We start from the raw sequence: 19,592 nt of genomic DNA, 5'->3' as shown, positions 1-19,592 counted from the left end.
TTAATATCTGGTACGAAGTCCACGGGTTAGAGCGTACATATATCAAAATGTTTCCAGATCAAATAGCCTTACGTGGTCGTGTTTCAATCGCCCTGATAGCCGTCGATTTATCCACTCCGGATCTCTGTCGTAGTGATCTCTCTTTTTGTAAGCAAAACCTCGCCTCGACCCCAGCTTATGTGTGTCATTTTCATTATCTATCGGAAGATTTTCCAGCGATCGCAGAACGCGCGTTGTGTCGGAGGTGGCAGGGGCTCCGAGGGAAAGAGCTGCATCACGGCAAAAAACCTTTAAAACTGGAGAGATTGTGTTTGTAGCTTTGGTACGAGGTATACGACAAACACCGCGTGTTGTCGCGCAGGTGGTCTTCCGCCTAGTCGTGTATACACTATGATGAAAAGGAATCAAGAAAAGAATTGTAAAGATCACATTACCTGAAAGAGTTGGTGTGACTTGTACGCATTATATACGAGTGTCATGAGCATTCGTAGCCAAATTGCCGCCGTCGGCGGCAGTGATAAATGGCAAGCCTTGGCGTTTTTAAGATACCGAGAATAAACGTCGATACCTCCCTTAATCCGATTCCAGTATGCAACCAACGATGGTAGGATATGCTTTGCAGGTGGCAAAGGACACCCTTTTTCATCTACCATCCGTACGAGAGCTCTCCACAAGTCCGAATTCTGTGCCAAGGTATCGAAATCAATACAGTGACCTAAGTCGCGCGAGGAAAACGATGGAATTGGCACAGATTCATCGTAGATCCACCTCATGTATGCTTCACGAATTACCAGCATCGCCTCATGGTATGTTCCACACATATCGTCTCCAACTGAAATATGAACCACACGAATGATCTTTGTCGGTGAGGCATAAACAATAAAGCCATCGCGAAGCCCACTGCAAACGATCCCATGGAGAATTTGACATCTGTGACTTGTATCTGGTATCAATTCTTTGAACGTCGTAGTACCGTACCAGCTTGCAGCCACCTCTACAGAGGTAAACACTCCAAACTTTTCCGCCAGCTCGTTTTCTTTCTCTTTTGTTCGCTCTACCACCCGTGTCTTATATTCCATCACAGCAAAAAATCTGCCTCGATTAGTGCAGAGAATCGATCCTATGTCATCTGGTGAAAAGGCAGCGTGAGGAGCTTCACGTCTAGAAGAATAACAAAAGCTTTATCCAGTAACAAATTCAATTGTTAGCAGGGACAACCCACTTACCCGCACAGTAGACCGTAATCTTTCAGTCGCTCGACATGGTAACGAGAATGTTTGTCGAAAAACTGTTGAATGTGATCTGAAATACTTGCTTCATTGTGTGAGCCAATTTTCATCGCAGCTGACGACGTTGGCGACATGAACCAAGACGACAAAAGTTCCCCACCAGAGGCGTTTTGATCCGTAGTGTCGGTCAAATTCCCATTACAAAGCGTTTCAACAAGCTCCTTTTTTCTGCCGGTAATTGGGAGGCCACCATCACGACAAAGCGACTTCAATTCTTCACATGTTTTGGCTTCTAGCTCTTGTCTAGAGAGGAGAACAGGGGCAACTACTTCCCCATTAGACACGCCACGAGAGCATTAAATTGACAGCAGCAATAACACCGTTTTCACGTGGGGATCAGTTACGGGGTCTTGCACTAGTTGTGGATCCGGTGAAGAACGAGCAATATGGTGAAAAATTCGACTAGCTGTCGAGCCTGTAATCCGAAACTTTCGCATAAGAAACCAGTCCGGAGTACGTTGTGTCTCCGTTAGCTTCTAGATGCCACATTCGAAAGCTTCAAACAAGTTGTCAATATTTGACACACTTTGCGTTTTGGTTGGGGTGCAAATATATGACCAGCGCCCCGGTCCAAAAGCTCGATCTGTAGTATAGCATGTGGCCACTTTACCAAGACCGGATCGATACGCTAGAGCATACGCAGTTCCCGCCGCAGTATCTGTCGCTTTTACAGCAGGAAGTTTTTTTGACGCCCAATACGCTGTTTTTACACCCTTCTCTGCAATTTCTCGTTGGTCTTTACCAGCTTTCTTTCCGTAGGTAAACGGAAAGTTACCAGTTCGCTTGTGTGTGCCAACTATTTTACCACCAACGTTATGGATGTGCTGGTTTACTGCAATGGATTGATAACCCCGGTCCAATGCATGAACTATACCAGGGAGTTTAATCCGGCTTTCAGTAGCGGCACCGCATAAAGACCGTTGTAAAAGCTTCACAACGTCTACAGTCTGCTCCCCACGAGTGGCAACATGCCCTCCGAGAAACAGTCCCGTTGTAAGAGAAACAATCCCATGCTGAACGGGTCCATACCTGTATACATCACCGATTTAAGCATTGATGAAGACGCAATATATTCACGGCATAATGTGCTTACCCCTTTTTTGGGTTTCGAACATGTGTCAGCCCCACGTCATCAACCAAATTAGACCGAAGGCGAATCATATCATCATCAAGCGAGGCAATTGATGTGCCTTCTACGAATCCGATTTCTCCACACAACTGTCTAATGAGTCCAGCCACATGAGAAATATCTCTATCAGGACTCATCGGAGCGGTCCATTGCTCTGTCATACCATCACTACGAGCTCTTTCCACTCCCAACGCATTCAATATTGCCATGTATCGCGTTTGCGGCATCGCGCTTTGTGCCGGGGGAAAGTAATTACGATTGTCTCGGTGGTAGAAGAATGTCGGCGTGACGGCATAGTAGCTCAGCCAAAGCTCCACCTCCACAAACTGCAGCAACTCTTTCACGCACACATGCCACTCCGGCTCCATGCTTCTATTCACGACGTTCTTGATTGCAGATAGTATGGATTCACCCATCCACGCACTTACTAGATCACCGACACTAGCTCGCCCAGACGACGACGATCCAAACATGCGCCGTCGAAGACGCGCCAAAACCGCGCCCGCTTCAGTACGAGACTTGATCAGCAGCGTGCGCTCAACATCGTTCACTTGCAGCTGCACTTCGCAGCTCTCCACGTCTCGCCATGTCGTTGCCTCAGTAGCGGTGTTCTCGTCGCTATCAGACGAAGAGCTGCTAGATGAGTCTCTCTCAAGCATCTCCTTGTAACGTTAAGGGCCTTGTAGCTGCACTAGCGCGCGCCAAGAGTGCGGTTGAAGTTTCCCTTCAGAGTGTCAAAAACGTCTTAAGTACGATTGTTTTTGTCCTTCAAAAGGACAAAATTCCCCAGAAGGCGGCAAACACTGACCAAATTTTGGTCCTTTCTCCAAGGACAAAATATGTTGGGGCTAAGCGCTTTCGGATCGGTTAGAGGTATTTTAAACATGTACCGGTACCGGTACCACTCTGGCCCACTTAATTTGGTTTTCAAGCATATCGTCCAAATTGTTTGAGAGTGACTATTACCAAAATGAGTTACTTGCGATTTGTAAGCCGACGGGTTTTCCCTTTAAAGTACGAAATAGGGAAAAAGGGGTGAAGGCCGACTTGCTCAACAGCACAAATCCATGCCTGTAGTTTCAGATACGTGTACGAAGCACGCGGGCTTAAACCCGTGACCAAACATGGCTAAACTTCGCTCGGCCCAATGGCTAATGTCCCGAAAGGTCTGGCTTTGGGTTTAGGAGGGTGATAAATTCACGCGAAGTCCTCCCCTTTTGGAGATTTAAAGTCTCATGACCCCCCCCCCCTTGTGGCAATAGTCTCTGTTTGTTTCGGAGCTGCCATACCTCGAACAAAAAAAAATATGTTTCACGTGTTATAATTGGCTGTTAATAGCAGCCGAAATTGTGAATGCAAAGGTTCCTTCCACGTCGACGATTTTGGGTAGCATTAGTTTTTCGGAACTGTTACTGGCCAGGATTATAATCATGGTGGTGTACAGGATTGAGTCCTGTATGCATCCAGGATTATGTAATTTAAAATTACTTTCCATCCCTTCTAATTCCAACTTTTATTATTTCCGGTCGAGGGAGAAATGGGTTCTCATTTTGGTTTCGCGGTCGAGAATGAAATGTGTCTCAAGCGGCGGAGGCGGCAGCGCCGGAAGCGACCGCGCCGGCAGCAGCAGCGGTGAGGCGAGCGCAGGAGGATCAACGCGTGTGTCGGGCGCGTCTGGTGGTAGGCGAGTGTCTTCGCTCCCGCGTCGTGGCCCGGGATTGTCAGCAATGGAGACGGAAATAACTGGTGGTGAAGAATCAGATATTTCGAGCAATTGTGGGGGCGGGACCGGCAGTGAAGACGTGGAGGGAGGTGAAGAAACCGTGGCCGTCGGTAGTGATGCCTCTGCGGACGATACAGAAGCATCTGATAGAGCGATCGTTGACGAAACGGTGCACGTGGAGGTGCCGCTGATTTGGCGTTCGGATTGGGCAGCGTGGCAGGCGTACTTCACGCAGTACTGCGACAGGACAATGCAGGTCTTACCTGTAAAGGAAACAATGTCACGAAACTGCACAAGGTGAGGAGATGGAGGACAAGATGGCTGTACCAAGCACTACTGAAGATCAAACAGGAGACGATGTTCCACCAACTCAAGTTTTGCTGAAGGTACACACAATAGCTTAAACTTGATGAATACACCTAGCTTTGTGTTTCAAGCGCATCCAGTGTTGGCTTTCATTCACGTGTTTGACAGTCAGTATCTTGATCTCGAAAGGACTTTTAGATTTGTCCAGTCCGCAGTTAAAAGCAGGATTTTACCATGATATTTCATTATAATCATGTATATAATATGGATCAGGTTTTTTACTGTATTTTTCAGTATCTTCTCGTATATTTCCGTATTTTTCCAGGAAGGGTACTGAGTTAACTGTGGTGCTGGAAATCCCACGTGAACTCTAGCTACAAATGTAGTTAGGATGCTCCCACAACAATACGTCTACTAGGATAGTAAACGATCGTTCGGGCGGACCTGAAGACCCCAGTTCTGCCCTTGCACCGGGACAAACTGGACCTTGTAAACTACTTATATGGGCCAACCAGTAAAAATAAGAACACGCTACTAGCATGAGCAAAGCTAGCAGGTGTTTTGAATCCTCGTGGTCCCAACAGCGGAAGGGTACCAGGCACGGGTAAGCCTTTTACGAGATCACCGAGCGTTCAACACTCGGCTGGAAGAAAAAAAAGGGAGGCAATTAAAGCACTCCCAGTCGTGCAAATAGGCAACAATAAGCCGTCACGTAAAACCTCCCGATAGTAATCGGCCAAAATACACAGTCTCTTGGCCTTGCCGGATGAACCCTCGCTACAGAGCTTCGAGTTCACCGACAGGCATAACACACTCAAACAAGCTTGACCTGACGCTTACCTTGAAGCCGGACGTCGCTCTGTGTGCTTGAGTGGAAATTCTGTTCTGTATTTAAGCTTACCCTTTCGGGTCTATTCCTAATAAAAGTCCTAATCAAGTATACAAATATCAAGTGAACAATGATCCGTTATGGATCTTCTTGCATGCCAAGCGTCGTCTGCACCGTCGCATGAGCATCTTTAACGGTCCGCGCCCTGTCCCAGACGGTGAACGTGCCTTCCAAGGGTCGGTGAGTCTTCCGCGAACTCATCCCAACCGCCACTGAGGGTTCGTACCGTAGATGGTCCGCTGAATGCGAATCCGGCGAGTCCATTATTAATAATAAGGACAGCCTGGATTCAGTGACATATGCCCGTATCCAATGCTCGTTGAATGTTCGGAGGTGACGCCGTCGAGTCCCTTGCACCTTGGCGTCTCCGTACATCACCTGACCGAGGGTTCGTCGCTTGAACAACTTGGGCGGTGTCACGCCTTTGTCGACGGGTGATAATCCGCAACTACGGAGAAATCACTACACCACAACTGCCCCTGTCGCAATGGAAGCCACGGTACTGGTGCCCGTTGTGACATTTCTTCATTCTTCAATTCACCATCTCGCCACCGTATGTCCAAGCGTCTGAATCGAGCCGTGTCCGACGCTTTTCAGCGTCTCAATCCTCGTAGACGTCGCGAACGTGAGCAGCTGGAGGTACGTAAGCCCATCCTTCTCCTGAATCATCGGTACTTTGCTCATCACTTCGTATTACTCGACTTGGTTCTCAGGAGGGCAAGACCGAGGGTTCGAACGCCCCTCAGTCTGCTGCACTTCCTCCGACAGCAGCGTCATCAACCGACGTTCCGGCGCCCGCTGCCCCGGACTCTTCACTCCCTGTGGTAGCTCCTGCAGCACTCCCCGTCGTCGCTGAACCCGCGGAGATGGCTCCTGCTGCTCCTCCTGCCCCAGCTGGTGGTCCGCCACCACTCACCGAAGATTCGCTGCGCGCCATGCTGGCTGAAAATACGGAAGCATCGGTCGATCACATGATAATCTCGATAATCCCGTATTTGACTGCAATGACTCGTCACCAAGTGCAGATCAGCGTTATGCCTCCTCTCCACGGCGACATACACACTCAGCGTCGCCTCGAGACTGCCGTTGGTTTCGATGATGTCCTCGCTGCGATACAACCTGTTCCTGACGCGCTGTCGGCTTTACCAGAACAAGTTGCCGACTTGGAGCGTCAGTTGCGGTTTGCTCAGTCCGAGGCTGCTGCCGCCGTACGTTCGGTGGCGCCCCACATCATGGCCCGTGAGAACGCGGAGACGTTCCTCAAGGCTACCAACGCTGAGATTGAAGCCTTACATCACAACATCAAGATTCTCCGCGAGTCGAACGCCAAGAACGACGCCATGCTCGCAAGTGTTCAAGCCACTATGGAGCGACACGCAGAGGATCTGAGTCGTCTTCACTGCGAGGTCCAAGCTCGGGACGTCTTCATCAGCACTTTGCAAAAGAAGCTGGCTCGCGAACGCGAGGTGTACAAGTCTTCTATTGGAGCGAATACCGAGCAGACTCGGAAGCTTCACCTTCTTCTGGTAAAGCTTGCCCAGGGCATGTACGCTGATAACGACACGCTCAAGGTCCTCGAAAACCAGCAAGACCGTAACACTCGCCTCCTCCAAGCGAATCGTACCCTCCGTGCACACGTGAGTCTGGCAGGGATGGATCCCGAGGTACTTCGTCTGGCTGTTGAAGGTACGCTCTTAATGTCGCTCCTTCCACCGTGTGTTCAGCAACTAACGTTCGTTCACAATCCTTCGTGATAGGTCTGACTGCGGGTGAGCTGGACCTGTACGCGCTGGACTTGGATCAGGAGACGTTAGTCGCTTTGCGTCGCATTCAGTCTGCCACCGCGTCTTCGGACGATCCTCAAGCCCTTCCTGCAGCTTTGGCCAAAGCCGCTCACCAAGTGGCCCATGGGAAGTCCCATAAGCGTCTTAGACCAGGTGGCGGGGATTCAGACGACGAGTCGGAAGACTCTGACGAAGACAAGGCTTCAATCCCAACGGACAAGGCCAGTACTTCGATGGCAGCTGCCGGTCTCGGTGATGCGCCACCTGCCGATACTTCAACGCCCAAGTCTGCTCGTAGATCGCTGTTCGGCCCGAAGGCGTGGAAGAAGGCGGCCCAGAAGAAGCGCAAGAAATCTCACCCTTATTCTCCTGCTAAGTCGCCCCGACGTCATATGAAGACTTGGTCCCAGTCTGTACCGTCTTCTCCAAGCTCATGGACGCCACCTCCTTCAACGTCTTCTTCTACTCCCGCCGTAGTCGACCTCAGCGGCGACCAGAGTGACGTGGACATGGGGACTGCTGACCCAAGTAGCGTCCCTTCGGTTCAAGAAACTGCTACAGAACCTTCGGGTAAAGATGTGACCCCTGGGGATCACGACGATGTTCCCAATTCTTCTGACGCGCATTTGCCGCCGCCTCAGGGTCCACACGATGTGGCCAAGCCACCAGCATCCACGATTTCACCTTCTCCAGCCGACATACGTGCTGCTGAAGAAGCCCTGCGCGAGGCCGAGCAAATGCGGCTCATGTTTGGCTCAAGTGACGAAGGTGAAGAGTCGGACCAAACTGTCCCACAAGGCAAGTCTGCTTCGGCGTCTGCCGCGACGTCCAAGGCAGTTGAAGTCTCGGGAGTGGTTTCTACAGCAGGGTCTGCCCCTGTTGAAGCTGCTTCACTAGCTTCTGTGTCTTCGAAGTCGGCTCCGACTGTCCCCACGGCTGATGTACCAAGCGTGTCTTCGCCCGACGTTTCTATGGAGATTGATGACGATGGACATGCTGATGACGATCGTGGAGATGACGTGGATGACAACGAACTTTCGGTGGATGAATCTCCTGATGCTAGCAGTGGTGGCGATGATGTTTCGCCACCTACCGATCATTCATGCGCACTCGATGACGAAGATAATGGAAGATTCCGAGAGAAAATTGGAGCAATCTTGGTCCAGCTCGTCTTCCGACTCCACCTCAGCCTAATCCTTCACCGATGATGACTTCCCGAATCATCGCTGGCGATCCGCCTCCTTCGCCACCAGCAAGTCCCCTGGCACCAGCATCTTCTCCTCCTGTTTCAGTGTCTCCTCGTCCGCCTATTTAGACTCTCGATGCTGGACCTGGATGCATGATTACGGCAACCTACACTTCGGTGCCACGTCGTGGTGGTGCACCGTCGGTTAAGCCGTTGCCTCACCGAGTGTTGTCTGGTGCTCGCTCTACGGTGGCCGGCTTCGTCCACCCTGCCACGTGGGTTCTTCCGTATGTGGACATGGAGTTTACCGATGCAGGCGCCAAGAAGTGTTTCGAGCGACTCTTAAGCTTAACGCTCCCCAAACCAGCTGGTGAGGTGACCGTGCGTACAGCGTTGGAGGGTCTCCAAGCGTTCTTTGATTACTCGCATCCTGTTCACCCGTACCAGCAACTTCGGCAGCTCTATCCTCTTCAAGCTTGTCTCTTTGACTCTGTCGACTTCAATTCAAGCGTCCCCATCTCCAAGCGTGCTCCGATTGAGACCCGTCTCAAGATGATCTGGGCGAACCTTCGGGGTGACGGCGGTAAGCAAGGTGACCTCGGGTTCGCATTGTGGGAGCGTCTCCACTGGCTTCCGTTAGCTGGTATTGAACGAGGTCTCGCTGAAGAAGCTAAAAAGGTTGGCCACGACAAGGAACGCTTGAAGGAACTGAGAGCTGTGTTGAAGAAGCTCTTCAGTGAGCGCGACCGTCGTGCCGATCGTCTTCGTAACAAGTACCGTGAGCAGTACATGGCGTGGAGTCGTGACTCGGTTTCCTCTGGTACTTCTGGCGCGTCGTTCATTCGTCCCGAGTTGCTCTTGGAGCCGTCGAAGCCGTGGTACCCCATTGAAAACTTGTCATTCGCACCTCGGACATCTGACTGGCTTTCCGAAGTTCCGGCTCTCGACGCTTCGTCAGCCATGGCGTACTGGATGGATGAATGCACCGCATCAGCACCCGTACAACACTACGTACTTCCCGTGCCAGCGTAATCCGGAGCTCTTCAATCCTCGTGGTACGCGTTTCGTGAATGTGTACCGAAGCGTAGTCGTTGACCCGTCTCTGGATTCTACCGAACTTATTCCGACCTGGCGCTCGTTGTTTGACTCGCCACCGGGTACTCCACGTCCCGCTCTGGCTGCTGCTTCTGTTGAAGCTGGTACCGAGGATTCGCAGGGTCCGGCTGTAGCTCCAGCTGTCGAGGCTCAGGTTCCTGATGAAGAGGAGAAGGAGAGTGGTGAGTCGACTTCGTTGACACTCTTGGCCACCGCGGCCAGACACTTGGAATCGATTTGAATCCTCGCTGCACGTTCTACGACGTTCTCCAGCATCTCAGCTAACTGTTGAGGTGTCCCGCGTGACTTCGTTTTCAGTGGTCGCTCCGCGGTCGGCATTCATGTTTTCTTATTCTTAATCCACTTCCACAGCGTAATCATGTTCATGTTGTTCTTCAAATGCATATACAATTTGTTGTTGCAGTAACGTTTTTCGTCTGTTACCACAGGCTGCATCGCCCTGTGGACAGTTCACACGTGATCCAGTCACGCTAGTCTTCGTCCGCCACTTGCGCCATCTGCAGCCGATTCTCGCTCTTCTTGACTCGCAAATAGTCGTACAGCAGACCTCCACATGATAAGTTGGATGATGGTTCCCAAGTTGTATCTTCATAGCCCACCCACTTGACTTTGAACTCGCGTACAGCACGCTCCGTGCTCGTCGTCAGTGGCGTTCTGTCGTCGAGGATGGCCTCGACTTCATATTCGCCGGCAACTTGATCTGATTCCCAGCTGTCTTCAGGCAGTAGTTCCTCATCGAAGTCGAGTCTTGCTTCATTAGTCGCGTCTAGTACCAACCGAGTGTTCGGTCGACTGCTGAACTCGTTGACAGCCTTGAGTCTCGACACATGCACTACTGGGTAGAAGCGATACCCACTTCGGTCAGGCAGTTCCAGCTCGTACGCAAACGCTTCCACCTTGCGCTTGATCAGAAAAGGTCCGTGCCATCGATGAGCTAATTTCTTTGTCAAGCCCGGTTTGACGCGTTCCATGTACAACCACGCCCGGCTCCCAATCTCGAAAAGAGATCTCGGTGGGGCTCTTGCAGGATCTTCCATCTCTTCTGAAGCTTCTAGGGGGTCCGCCGAGTGTTCGTTTCCACTTGGTTGAGGTACAGCAGCTTTTTCCAGTCGACTCAGAGCATCATTATGCTTTTTAGCCCTTCGCTCCTTTTCTACAGCCTGATAATCTTTGGCCATAGTGAGGGCGACCTCATGTTGTCGATTGATCTCGCGCCGCCACGCCAGTGCGTCAGACTGCTTGCCGAGTCCTCGTTTGAGTGATGACGACATTGCCCGCAACGTCGACTGCGCATCCCAACCATGAACGAGGTAGAACGGCGTTATCTTCCTCCTTGTGTCTTGAGAAGTATTGATAGCAAATACTAGCTTCTCCGCGATTTCGTCCCAGTCTTGCTGTAGAGGGTCTTCCGCGTACACCCGTACGTAACCCATCACCGACTTCACCGAGCGTTCCTGCTGTCCATTAGCCTGTGGCCGATAGCTCAAAGTCGCTCGTGATCTTGACTGCATCATCTCTGCAAATGCTTGGAAAACCTCGCTCATGAAGCGTGGGTCGCGGTCATGCCTTATTAATGATGGGGCTCCGAATCGTCGGTACACACATTCTTCGAACACTTGGGCAACACTCAGTGCAGTCGTATCTGACATAGCCTTGGCAATAACGAATCCCGTAAACGATCACTGAAATAGGAGCAACGCCGTGTTGCCCCTGCGAGATTTCGGTAGTGGGATCACAAAATCCATCGAGACGATCTGGAGCGGTCGTACGGCTAATACATTGCCAGGCGAGTATCCACGAAGCTGCGGACGGCTTTTACTCGAGCTGCAATCTAGACATGATTTCACATGCTTCTCCACGTCAGCGTACAAGCCGATCCAATAATAATCGGACTTAACGCGATGGAACGTTCTCACCACACCTTGATGTCCTCCTTCCAGCGAGTCGTGACAGTTCTGCAAGACCTCTTGAATCATCGTTGTCGGTACCACAAGCCGCAGCTTGGTCTCCTCTTGCCAACCGTGGTCGTACCGACGATTGAATCCAAGAGAGTGAAGCACGCCGTCTTCTGATAACACGAACTGGTCAGCGTATTTCCAGGCATCTCGAGCTTCTTTGTAACTCAGATCTTCTGCTTGGCCCTGAAGCACCTTCTTGATGTTAAACCACTTCTGCTCCTCGTCTTGTGCCACCTGTATCCGTCTGCGTCGTTCCCGCTGTATCGCTACCGGGTCAACATCTTCCGCATCGGGAAATGCCGCTGGTACAGTCTTGTGAGAATGGTCTGGCAAATCTTCGCCGATTGAATCTTCGGTGGACGTTTCTCGTCGTTCTTCATTCTGTTCTTGAGCTTTTGAGACATCCTCCGAGTGTTCATCTGCAAACCTGACGCGTTTCTTGGCTTTCGTCTGTCGCCGAGTCATCACTGCCATATTACCATAATCGCACTTTGGTGAGCTGTGATCAACCACGAAATTTTCGCAAGTTTTCCACTTTGAAGATTTGCGCCTGACAGTACATGTACTTGACGCTCTGTTCCACTTGACCAAACATCTACCGAGTCTTCATCCGGTTCGTAGATCATTTCCTGGATGCGATTCAGCGATGCCAATTCCGACTTGCGAGTTCAGCCAAGATTACCCGACTGACCTTCGATTCCAGCGCTTCAGTGGCTAACGAATCCGCGGCAGCGCTGTATTCTCGTACAACGTGAAGATATTCTACTGATCGAAGCTTGGCCGTGAGTTCCTTGTGAGTATTCAGCAGCGCTAGCAAAGTTTCCTTCCTGCATGCGATCACCCCTAGTAATTGTTGAATCGCGAGCCTTGAGTCACCCGCGATGACTAAATCCTCGGCACCGTGCGCAATAGCAGCCTTGACACCGTTTATCATACCTGTATACTCTGCCTCATTCACCGTGGTAGCCGAGAGGTAAGCGTTTGCAGCAATCACTACCTTCCACTCAGGAAGGCTCCACAGCACCCATGAACAACTCTTGTAGCCACCGTACTTCTCTGTCTTCGCTGATCCGTCAAAAGACATGACGAATCCGCTGTAATTACGGGAAAGCTTGGCGTACAGCAACGCGGGGTCCATTCGAATAGTCGGGGAACCCTTGTGTGGAGGTGCCACCGGCGCGAGCGAGTCTTCCAGGTCGACGAAGCTCGTGATGCTTGACTGGAGGAGCTGTGCGAAGGCGACATCCTTCTCCTTCACGCGCTGCACCTTCAGGTGCCACTGCGATAGCAGCACTGCGAACTGGACCGCGCGTCCGAAGAGAGACTTCGACTTATGCACCCACTCTAACGTCGAGAATCGTGTATAGACATGTAGCGTCTTTCCTGCCAGCTGGACGTAACAGATCTTCAACAGCAGAAGTAACGCCAAAACTTCCTTCTCAGCAGAATGGCAGTTTATCTCGGCCTCCTTGAGCACCCGACCGAGGAACCGTACGGGGTGTAACTTGCCTTCATGTTCTTGCATTAGCGTAGTGCTCAACGCCCATTTATTCGCAAAGAGCATGACGTGAACTGCTTTCGACCGATCGAAATGCCTGAGGATGGGTGAATGTGAAACACTCGTCTTCAATTTTTCGAAGGAACGACAGCCACAGATAGGCCGCCTTCAACGGCAAAGTCTTCATCCTTGAGCTGGTACAGCGCTGCACCGTAGACCGCGAAGTCTTGAATGAAGCGACTGTAGTAATTAACCGCTCCAAGAAACGACTGCATGCCCTTCTTACTCGTTGGAAACGAAAGCTCGGTGATGGCCGCAAGCTTCTTGGGGTCAGCTCTGATACCTTCTGGCGAAATTTTATGCGACAGAAAGTCCACCTTGGGTTGGCAGAAGATGCTCTTGGTGAAGCTAATGCTGATTCGACACTGTGCAAATCTTGCCAGCAATCGGTCCAGCGTCGCCAGGCAGCTGTCGAAATCCTCGCCACCGAAGCAAATGTCATCCACAAACGACCGTCGACCAAATACAGGTACCAGCGATGATTTGTCTGGTTCCCCGCTCGTAAACATGTCAGCGACGGGGCTGTTGACGAGTTGTAGTACAGGGTCGGTCTCTACCGGTGCTTCGCGGTCTGCCGCGAACTTCGTTTGAAACGAGCCCTCGGCGCTTGGCCCACGACGTTCCTTGGCCTGTTCTTCAGCTAAACGCATTCTCTCCGAGTATTCAAACCAACCTCCTTTAGGTTGAACGAACCCCCAGAGTGCGTTGTCAATCATACGCTGGTAGATCATCGGCGCGTTGCCAGTATAGTGCGCGATTTTGGGCTCGTTGAAAAAGACCAATTGCCAATATGAGAGAGGCCCAGATCTTAATTTGACTGTTGGGGCGCATAGAGGAATCACTGACGACCCAAAGGCCTATTTTTGAATTAAGAAAATATGCTTTTTGAGCAACGTGATTGATTGTCAAAAATGAGGGCTAGAATAGAGTTAATCAGTTTCGTGCACGGGGTGGCTACCATCTACATTTCGCCTTGAAGCAACATTTCCTTTGATATAAGTCGACCTTCAAAGTCCACAGTAACGCGTGGTCTTTTTTTCCTTTAGCACAGGGCGCCGGAGGCAACAGTAAAATACTGTATCTGACTTCAACTTGAATTGAGCGCCTTCGCTTAGGCCATGCAGCTTACCAACACCTCCGCGTGCTCCATCACTCGCAAAAAGCCGGAGACGCAATCGCATGTTCACCAATGATGGTGGAAACTGCCCGGCGGTACGGGAGTCATTCACAGCGTTGTTGGGACTCTTCCTTATGCTATTCCGGTACGCTTCACACGTAATATCAATTGCATCGGATTTTGAAACCGTACGAGCCGAGTCATCAAGCAACTTGCCATGCAAAGCAGCCTTCGCTATATTTTTAAATGGCTTGAAGATAGCGACGTCAAGAGGCTGGTTCAAATGTGTGGCATTCGACGGAAGTCTGGCGAGCAGCATCTTTTTTGCACCTTGTCAGGTAAGCGTCAAATATCTTTAGCCACAATTTAAAGATGCCCGCGTTGCTGAAACCCTTCGGCGCGCCAGTCACAGACGTGTTGGCAATTGAAATCATTCCAATTTCTTCACTTGTGCTTTCGGCTCTTGGGTCCACACGCTAGACGATCCTTTCAGGGCAACCACTTTCCGAGACGATGACTTCGGCATAAAAGATGCCTTGTCCATATTATAGACGCGACTCTTGTCGAGTTTGTGCTCGATAACAAGACGCGCCATCACGCAGAATAGACCACGTGCTGCCTCCGGTTCAACACGGTTGCGGACGCGAGCAATCTGCTGAGCAACTCGTGGAGCCAGGATCGGGTGTCTTTCAATAAAGCAGCGGTACCAACTCGTCGTAAGCGGTTTTGGAGGTGATGTGTGCTGAGTTGACATGGGCTGCATCGCAAGGTATACTTTGTTGGCGTTGGTAGGAATACCTGAAGGACCAACGGGTACACCAACCCGCTGCATATCAGCAACCCACTATACTAAGTCTGCCTCAAACTCCGGCGGCAGAGTTGGTTTGGTGCCACGGCGGCCTCCCACCAGAGACTTGCCCTCTTTCCTGTCCTTAGCTTTCCTAAACAGCGTCCTAACAGGAATGTTTGTAATGCGCGCTACGACAACGTACATCTCCTTGTTGTACTCTAGTAAGAGCTATCTTCAGGTCTTGAACCGTGTAGGCACTACCGCGCCGCAGCGTTACTTTCCCATAACCAGTCTCTTCCTCTTCGCTTCCATGGCTCAGTGTGTGGCTATAGATGACAAAAGGGAATACCTGTCAAAACCGTTAGTGACCAAATCGATTATGTTACCGAGGAAAGCACGCAAAAAGCTGGAAATGACATCGTTAGCCAATAAAATTAGACTTTTTTATTTCAAGCTATTTTATTGGCAAAAATGCTGCACCGTGCATAAGCTGGCAAATTGCGTTAGGTTTGGTGTGACTCACACCCACACTGTGAGGGCTTTATAATACAGTGCTGCACCCCGTTTTCGCGCCCTTGGACCTTTGATAAACTTCCGGATGTGATGATCCTAAATCCAAATGAACTGTAATTTGTTAGGTAAATTCTGATTTATTTGCAAATCCTATATGGTCCACCCCCACGAAAACGGGGTGCAGTACTGTAGGACTAATTGCAGAATCGTAGTACAGTATTGATCAATGCCAAAACTATGGTACATGTAGAAGTACATTAGTACTACGTAGTAGAAAATAAGACCACGGGTCAGCGCTGGTCACACCACGAAGCCTCACATGGAATCCACGGTGGATATTGTAACGCTGGTTGAAGTGCTGACAAACAAGCTCTGTCAGTACGTTTGCTGTCCACACCGCAAAGTCACCCTTGCCCTCTCTTGCCAGATGCGGTGGACGTTGAAGTGCTATGTATTATAACAGCACCCCGATTTCGCGTCGAACAGACTAAACGGGTTTGTAACGTGTACTCAAGCTCCATGCTTTCGCACAGCACCGAACCCGACTGCTCTGCTCTCTCTCTGTTCCTGCACTCTCTTTCTCTCACGTTCGACCTTAAATTGAAATGATCCTCCCTAGGAATCCTAGTAGGATACCATCGGTGCACTACCGGTAGTATTTTTCGTACATGTACAGTACACGTACATACCCCGTCCGGTAATCGTACATTAATTTGCTGTCTTGACAAGCGTCACCACAACTTGGCTCGCGCAAGCAAACGACGAGCAAATTGAAGTTGCGTGTCTCTTGGAGATTGAGACATACCCTGTTGTTTGGACCCCAGTATGCGGCGCTGATGGCACATGAGTCATGACCGCTGCCGCACACGTATTACTAGCGCTGAAGGTGAAATGACCACGGTCAATGGTCCTGGACCATTGGTCCATGCATTTTCTAGCCCAACATTCTCGTTACTTTCCCTGGGCGCGGCTATCGCGGCGATGATCGGAGCACTGAAGTCCAGCAGTTAAACTGCACGGAATCCGGTCAAACTTTGCTGGCGACTATCTCGCCGTGACACTCCCTTTTCACTTGCGTTTTGTAAGTGGCAGCCCATCCTTCGTGTCAGAAGGTGGCTCATCCCAGCCGTCTGATTGGTCCATTGACCATCAGATGGCGGTGGAGCAGCGCTATCGCGTCATGGAGCGCGTGGCTCGGAGCTCAAGCTCGATATCCGTTGCCTTGGGCCCTTTACGCAGATCGGCAGCCGTGCCGCTTAGCCTCGCCTTGCCTTGCCGCCCAGGAGCTGCAAGCGCTCTCGGTGCAGTGGCAACAGATAAGAGCCGCAGGCAGGGAGCGGCGGTTACGCAAAAACTCAGGGCAGCAGCGACCTTTAGGGTTCGCGTTTCATCAACCGAGTAGAATCGACACACCTTGAACGACGGCAATAACCTCAACAACAGAGCTCGTGCATGCTTCATCGACGTCGCTGGAAGATCGCAAGCGTCTCGCTTGTTAGCGGCGGATCCTCTTCCGACGCTGGCTGCAACAGGACAACGGGAGGGAGCCGAGTGAGCCAGATGCTGCAAAGCCGATCAGCCGTTACGCCTTCGTTGGTAATCTATTTTAAATAAAATTCATGGACTGGCTTTCTCGAATGAGGCGTCCATCCTAACGCTCTTACAAACGCAAGTGTTTATTACAAAACAAAGAAAAGCAGAAATAGACCGTCCTTTCTTCCTCCCTTTTTTGATTTTTAAAATAAAAAACGGTAAAATTACCCGACACCAGCGCTCGACTGCACCTGCCATTCCCGAAAAAGCCACGCGCAGACCAAGCCGAAGCATACAAAACTCCAGTACAATGTACGCTAACTCCCGGTATTCCCGACACCAGACGCAGTACACGTCGTCGCCCTCCAAGTACAGCCACCCGCAGTACTCGTCCCCGACCAAGTACAGCGCATACGACGGGTACTCATCGCCGGTCAAGTCTACGTCGTACCAACAGCGCAGCTATGCCGAGTACTATTCATCTCCCAGCAGTCCCACTTACTACAACCAGCAGGAGTACTACAACTCGGGCGCGTCCACGGCTTCCTCGTCTTCCCAGGAGGGTCCATTCTACGCAGATGAACTCGACGAACTCGATGATTACACTATGGGCCTTGCCAGCCCTGACATGACCACGATCCCCACCGTCCCGACGCCGGTAAAGCTCAGCAAATACGAGCTCGGCAAGACTCCATCCGGTAGAGTCATGATGACGGCAGGCAATCAAACCATCGAGTTCTTCTCATGCGCAGTCAACGCACCGCTCTCGCGGTGTATGATTGTGCAGGAGTAAAGCAAAGTGCGAGAGAGAGTCTGATACTCCACACGGTAGAACGAGCCGTACCTCCTTCTTTGCAACTGCTCATAGCGTTTGCCGCGGGTGTTCCCAGAGATGTTTTTTATTTAAATTACCTCGCCCTCCTTCTGGAGGAGCCTCAGTCAGCCACAAAGTGTACCATTACGAAGGCTGCTGGGCTCCTCCCTGTACAAGAGATGAAGATGAAGAAGGAGTCGAGTAGTTCAAGCCCCACCCACCTCAGCCCAAACCCCCACCTCAACCGCCGCCCCCAGTCAAAGTCGGCAGCTCGCCCTCTTGTGTGATCGTCAGGCTCTAAAGAATACGCCTCCGCTTTTGTTGTAGAACTACCAAGTATATAGTACTATGATTGCCACTGATGAATATGAAGAACAAAGTCGTCATATTGTCCCCTCATACCCCTCCCTACTTAGGCGTTCTGGGTCTGTTTATGGAGACGTTCTTCTGTGGCAACACGTTCAAGCTCATCAGCCACAGCGATAGCTTTGATCAAAGCAGCGATCCAGCCGTTCATCTCCTCGAGACTTGAAGCTGCAAAGTGCAACGTCTTCTTGGGGCTGCCTCCTTTACTACTATGCGTGAGGCGGAATTGATGCGGTTGCTTGGGTTGCGACCTGATTCGCAGCGTGTAGCCACTGAGTTTAAATACTGCAGCTGGAGGTTCACTGCCTGCCAGATGCTCGGCTTGGGACGCAAACATACCCAACGAGCCTTTACGTACAAGTAGGACGAAGAAGAAGGAGCTCCACGTCTTTCTGTAGACTTTCGAGCCTTGTCCGTACGCTCCCTGGAGGAAGTCCAGTGTACCCAAGTGAATCGCGGGCGACGACGTTAGTGCCTCAGACGAAGCCTCGCCATTGTCTGTCTCCTGTTCCTCGACTGGAATGGGTACAGTAGCTTCACGCACTTGCTCGCTAGTGCTGGTAAAAGAACCACGACGAGCAGCCTCGCCAATCTCATCGAAGCAAGTCGCACATACTCGTTGACGTTTGCCCACAGGCTCCGAGAACACTCGAAGCGGAACTGTGTGCGGAGAACACACAGCACACACGAGATTCAAACAACGGCGACACTTTATGACGAAAAATTCATTAGCACATGAGACGGTGAAGAGATATTCCACTGGAAACTTACATGGTGACGGCGATTTAAGAAGGTGAAGACCTCGTGACACACAGAGCAGCGGTCGCTACAGTCGTCTGGTGTCCAGGTGCGCTGGAAACACACCAAACGGCATTAAATCCAGTGTATTTTCTAGAACTTTTGAAGAGCTAGCTTGTACCAATAAGGCTCCATCCCAACTCGGAGGCGACTGCCATTGAGGCAGCACGTCTTCTACGACGCGGATGTATTCGCGTTGAGCTTCCTCCGCCGACATATCGCCGAGCTTCTGCCACATTTTCCTGTATATTCATAACACGAACATGAACACTGAAATACTGCCAAAAAGACGCACTTTGTCCTACAATTTCGAGTCGTCTCCAGCGACAAATTGGCAGCAGTGGAAGCCTAGTAGCCCTGTGGCGTTTCTCTGCGGGTTCAGCTCCTCGTATTTCCTCGAGCCACGGGAAACATCGCACGAGCCCACCAGCGCTTGCTGCTTGAAGGCCCACAGTCGATTCGCTGTAGGCTGCTGTTGGAAGGCCCAGAGGCGTGGAGACACCGACATGGGGTCTTTTTCCAGTCGGGAGAGCACGACAGTAACGAAATGCTCAGCCTGAAGGAACCTCTCCTCCGTGGTGCTGATCCCTGGAGCCTGCATTGGCGACGTGTTCACGCTCAGCATGCTGTGTGAGATTTGGCATGCGACCTTCAAAGATCATTTTTTTTAAATATCGATATTTAAAAAAAATCACTTCAGTAATATTTATTTAAGTTGCTCAA

The 19,592-nt window shown here is 50.9% G+C and overlaps 3 protein-coding genes across 3 annotated transcripts; 1 reads left to right on the top strand and 2 right to left on the bottom strand.

The window, feature by feature from the left end:
* Positions 1 to 14,485: 14,485 nt before the first annotated feature.
* Positions 14,486 to 15,879, bottom strand: PITG_15056 (uncharacterized protein; the record flags this gene model as incomplete). Its single annotated transcript, XM_002898186.1, has 3 exons — positions 14,486 to 14,853; positions 15,107 to 15,171; positions 15,869 to 15,879. 3 exons carry the CDS (start codon positions 15,877 to 15,879, stop codon positions 14,486 to 14,488), a joined length of 444 nt encoding a protein of 147 aa, XP_002898232.1.
* A 1,280-nt stretch (positions 15,880 to 17,159) lies between these two features.
* Positions 17,160 to 18,104, top strand: PITG_15055 (uncharacterized protein; the record flags this gene model as incomplete). The annotated part of the gene is made up of 1 exon (XM_002898185.1): positions 17,160 to 18,104. The coding sequence occupies one exon, from the start codon at positions 17,202 to 17,204 to the stop codon at positions 17,682 to 17,684; it is 483 nt and encodes a 160-aa protein (XP_002898231.1).
* PITG_15054 (uncharacterized protein) lies at positions 18,052 to 19,494 on the bottom strand (the record flags this gene model as incomplete). Its single annotated transcript, XM_002898184.1, has 5 exons — positions 18,052 to 18,063; positions 18,163 to 18,780; positions 18,843 to 18,923; positions 18,991 to 19,111; positions 19,175 to 19,494. The coding sequence occupies 5 exons, from the start codon at positions 19,492 to 19,494 to the stop codon at positions 18,052 to 18,054; spliced, it is 1,152 nt and encodes a 383-aa protein (XP_002898230.1).
* Between the last annotated feature and the right edge of the window lie 98 nt (positions 19,495 to 19,592).

The sequence above is a fragment of the Phytophthora infestans genome, genomic scaffold (assembly GCF_000142945.1).
Source record: "Phytophthora infestans T30-4 supercont1.38 genomic scaffold, whole genome shotgun sequence".
Lineage (NCBI taxonomy): Eukaryota > Oomycota > Peronosporomycetes > Peronosporales > Peronosporaceae > Phytophthora > Phytophthora infestans.
Note: the sequence above shows the minus strand (reverse complement) of the source record. Positions and strands in the feature narration are given on the sequence as shown.